Source organism: Myotis davidii, unplaced genomic scaffold (assembly GCF_000327345.1).
Source record: "Myotis davidii unplaced genomic scaffold, ASM32734v1 scaffold581, whole genome shotgun sequence".
In the NCBI taxonomy this organism is placed as follows: Eukaryota; Metazoa; Chordata; class Mammalia; order Chiroptera; family Vespertilionidae; genus Myotis; species Myotis davidii.
Window position 1 is genome coordinate 960971 of NW_006291426.1, and position 4805 is coordinate 965775.

The 4805-nt window shown below is 39.4% G+C and overlaps 1 protein-coding gene across 4 annotated transcripts in view; it reads right to left on the reverse strand.

Moving 5' to 3' along the window:
• The window catches only part of MRPL42 (mitochondrial ribosomal protein L42), a 29875-nt gene that overhangs the window by 23163 nt on the left and 1907 nt on the right, over positions 1-4805 (reverse strand). For 2 of the 4 annotated variants that reach the window (XM_006764643.2, XM_006764644.2), the window contains exon 1: positions 4048-4207. The exons of the other annotated variants lie outside the window; for them this stretch is intronic. In XM_006764643.2, coding sequence (XP_006764706.1) covers positions 4048-4117 — 70 coding nt within the window. In that variant the 5' untranslated portion in view covers positions 4118-4207. Of the gene's footprint in view, positions 1-4047; positions 4208-4805 lie in introns of those variants that run through there. 4 annotated transcript variants of the gene reach the window in all.

The following is a 4805-nucleotide window of genomic DNA, read 5'->3' on the forward strand; positions in this document are numbered from 1 at the left end:
TACAGCGGTGGTGGTGGGAGCCTCTCCTGCCTCCTCAGCAGTGCTAAGGATGTCTGACTGCAGCTTAGGCCTGCTCCGCACTGGCAAGTGGACATCCCCTCGAGGGCTGCAGGGCTGCCAGAGGGATGTCTGATTGCCATCGTAGTCCCAATCCCCAACGAGTGGGCCTAAGTCAGCAGGTGGTCATCCCCCAAGGGGTCCCAGACTGCAAGAGGGCACAGGCCGGGCTGAGGGACCCTTGTCGCACCCCCCCCCGCCAAGTGCACAAATTTTTGTGCACCGAGCCTCTAGTGTTAAGTAATAAAATACAAAATAAATTGTTCAAAATCAATTTCCATTAATCAAAATGCTCACATTTCAAAGTACACTTTTCTTTTTTAGAATACCTACAAATTTAAGAGTCATAATTACTTTTTAAAAAGTTTATTTGAAAGGATCTCCTGTTTAGGGAAAGGGTGTTCTTTTAAATATAAATAAAAAATGTAAATGTAGCTCAGTATAGTTAAAAGCAAGCTCCAAATATATCTGGGCTATGTATCTCTCTCCCTTCACCCAGCTGGCCTCTTGCTCCTCAGTATGAAACACAATCCCCACTTTGTTCAAATATCACTCATCCTTCAAAGTCAAATGATATTCTTGCATAAAAATCCTTTACCCTCTCCCCATGCAACAACCTCCATTACAGAAGGGAGACTTGTCTATTATATACATCCCACAACCAACGTTTCATATGACATTGCTATACCTTCTTTGCAGTCTTTTCTGTATCTGTTATTGATGTGTATTAAGATATGTAAAAAAGATGTGTCTCTTCCTTTTTGTATACCTATCCTTTCTCCAAGGATTACATTATATTTAGAGGTCTAAATATAAATTCTAACCCCAAAGAAAAAAAAGTACCGTAACAAAATTCACTATTATCCTACAAGAATGTTCATCAAAATGTCAACCACAAAATTCATTGATATAACAAAATACAAAGAATTAGAAATCTAACCTCATTTCTCAAAAGATTCATTAATTTTCAATTAACTGTGCTAAAATAAAGAAGCAGTCAATAAGAGAAATCAGAGGATAAAGTAAAAAAAACATTCACACGATTTCTATTTTCTTGTTTTGCACTATGGAGGATCCTCCTAATTATGCCTAGATTAATGTTAAAAGAAGTTTTAGTCTTTGAATATAAACCAGCTAGGTGAGGTACATGCTCACTGAAAGAAACCGGGTTGGGTGGCAGAGGCAGGCCACACATTATTAAGTGTTCTTAACTAGGCAGGAGGGAAAACACAAGACAACAGTGCTTTAGTTCAACAAGAAACTCTGTACAATTCTTATTCTGCACTTACACAGACATTTGTACCCTCATGACATACATCACATTCTACCTCATTCTCCAGATATTTCTAGCTTCTATAGATGTCTGTTTCACCTACAAATCTAAGTAAGTTCCTTAAGGCCAATAACCACACCATGTACATTAATGTGTCCCTCATACTGTAGTGGCTACTAAAAAATAGTGGCTGCCAAACTGCCTCTAAAATGTTAATTTCTGCATAATTAATACTTGAAAAACTCATATGACATTTTATCAAGAGGAAAATTCTAGTTACGGTAAGTACCAGAGGTTCTAAATATATCATTAGGACAAGTTAACATCGATCAACCCAAAAACAACTAAATGTGCCGAAAAGAATTCCAATGAAGAGTCAGTTCTCTGTAACTTATGGGCTACTGTTACATAAATATGCTTAACTGCATTTTAAGAAGATATATAAAAGCTGAGCCTGGCTGGTGTGGTTCAGTTGGATGAGCGTCATCCTGGGCATCAAAAGTTTACTGGTTTGATTCTTGGTCAGGGCACATGCCCAAATTGTGGGTTTGGTCCCCCAGTCAGGGTGCGTACATGGAGGCAACTGATCGATGTTTCGCTCTCTATAAAAGATGATAACACCACTTAATCTACAAATGTTCAATATTTTAAGTTACTATAGGTAAGGCGGTACAGCAGGAAGTGTATTGGACAAAGTAAGATGGGGAGACCTCGGTTTTGATTACAATTCTCATTTACCACTTATACAACCCTGGGTATTTCTGAAGGCCAGAGAACTCAAGTTCCTTCACCTTCAAAGTTGTAAAGATCAAACAACTTAATATGCTAAAAAAGTGTAAAATGTTCCACATTCTCATGCTGACTGTATATTTTGGAAGGTTTAAGAAGTTCCTTCTGAAATATAGGGAGGCCTTTTTATTTTTGCTCATTAATTTTCGTTCTTAATCATGGTTTTGCTTTGCCTCTAATATTAATATTCTTCCTTTTGGTATAAAATAGCAATAATATTAATTCTATACTCCAATAATAATAATAGGAATTATGCAGTATAGGGGCTTAGGATGCAAGAAGTCAAGTAGTCACTGAGTACCAGGATAACTAAGTGAGAATGGAACAATTTTCCGGGGTAACTTACATTAATTTTTGGTTAAATTTTGACAACTCCAATCCATTCAGATCAGTTCAACACTTATTTATCACCTACCATGAATGAGAGGCACTGAGGAAACCAAAATAAATTAGTGCACAAATTTACAATCTAGTGGGTAAAGTACACAGACAAATGTCACTTATCCTAGGACAGATTAACCCAAGTGAGGACTTACTGCTGTTTCAGGACATGGATTAGGTAAAAACTGATTAGGTCTGATTTTCCATCAGTCTTGGGGCTGGGTTTCTTTCAGGGCAAAGGGGAGGCTAAGCAGCAGGGGTCTCACTCACAATTCTCCACAAAAATGTTCCCAGGCAATCAAGGGCTGACTATTGTTTTGTTTTGACTGATTTTTACATGAAAAGTCTCTTAGCAATCTCCTCCTCCGTTCACTTAGATCATTATATTTTTACTTATACTTTTAATCCTACTCTTCAAACTCAATTCTATTGCAAATGAGAGTAAACAGGAAACATAAACAAAGAGATTCAAATGAGGCAGAAATGCATAAAAGATAGGCTGCTCAGGCCAGTGTGGCTCACGTGGCTGAGCATCTGCCCAAACTTGGAATGGTTGCCAGTTCGATTCCTGGGTCAGGGCACATACCCAGGTTGTGGGTTACCCGGGTCAGGGTATGTATGGGAGGCAACCAATTGATGTTTCTCTCTGCCTCCTGGCTTTCCCTTTAAAATCAATAAAATAAAATAAAAAATTTGGCTGATGTAGCTAAACATGCAAAAGCAAACCATAAGGAACTCTCTCACTATGTCTACTTTAGAAATGGGAGAATAGTGTTCAGATAGTGAGGAAAAAGGGTGAAAGTAAGGTTGGCTGGGGAATAAGATTTTAATAATCTTCTTATTTATTTGGGTTGATATTTTGGCTTTCAAACATGTATTAATAGATTTTGGAAAAAAAACACATTACATTGCATTTCTTTAGAAATGGTAGGTAAAATTTACATTTTTTAAATGGCTAAATATATAAAAACACAAAGAGAATACACCAAAACATTAACACTGATTATCCTTTGTAAGATGGGATTGTAATTTTGCTCTTTATTTACTGTTTACTATTACTACAAAAATATGTAAAAAAATAATAATAATGTGAAAATATAGTAAATATGACTCAAATCAGAGAAAGTTTGTTTCTCTTTATCAATCTTTCACTTGCCCTCAGCTAAAACCCCACTTGTGGTCTACACAGATAACCCATTTGGTCCATACTTTCTATTCTGCATTTGTACATATATACACACACATATATTGGTAGATTACCTTTTATATGTACAAATGGGATCATACAATAGATACTATTCTATGACATACTTTAAAAAATATATTTTTATTGATTTTAAGAGAGAGGGAGAAAGAAACATCAATGTGAGAGAGAAACATCGAGTGCCAGCAGCTGCCTCCTGCAGACCCCCTACCGGGGACAGAGTCCACTTAGTCCTCCTGCTAAGACATACAATAAGTAAATGCTTTAAACTTTCTATAATGAATACATATTTCTCTATTTGAAAAACTTTAAAACTCTTTTTAAACATTAAATACTCACTTACTTTGGATTGGAAAGAAATGTTTCAAAAAAGTTCTGTTTGATATCGCCCATTTCACTGCTGATACGGCCATGGTGAATCAAGATGCTTTATCAGGTGGTATGGAAAAAGATCTGAAGAGAAAATGCTTTTAAAATTTGCTTCTAGGCATACCTATTTTCATCCCTGAGTGAGAGATGAACAAGCACTGCTACAGCCCTTGTTCTTACTTGGCCCCAGCAGCTGTCTCCTCCCCTCCCCCACACGGGCAACACGGGATTCGCACGCGGTTCCATCTGCTCGCCTGACCTCGCAGGTCGATTCCTCCCCCTGTTGGTGCATGAGCACCGCTCTCCTGAGTTCACAGTGTGCTTTTCCCAGCTTACCACCCAGTTTCCTACCCTTTATGCGCCCTTCCACCGGCCGGTGAGGTGGGCATCTTCATGCCACACACTCAGAGGTTCAGAGCGGTCAAACGATGCTGCCCACCATATCTGTGCTTTGTCGGTGGCCAGAGTGGTACGCACACCCGCTTTCTGAGCACAAATCCAGAACAAGACATTTGGGGTGGGTTGGGGAGGAGGTCTCCTCTGCCCGAGAGCCCCGAGGCAGTTCACCCATAGTGGGGTCAGATTAGTCACCCCGCGGAGAGTAATTGGGAGGGTCAATCCCTTGGCCCGGGATTCAGCCCCGAAGCAAAAACTGCAGAGAGCCTCGGAGGGCCCTGAGTTGGAGGGACAGGCTACCAGGAGCGCGGGGTCCAACATCCAGGGGCAGATCCC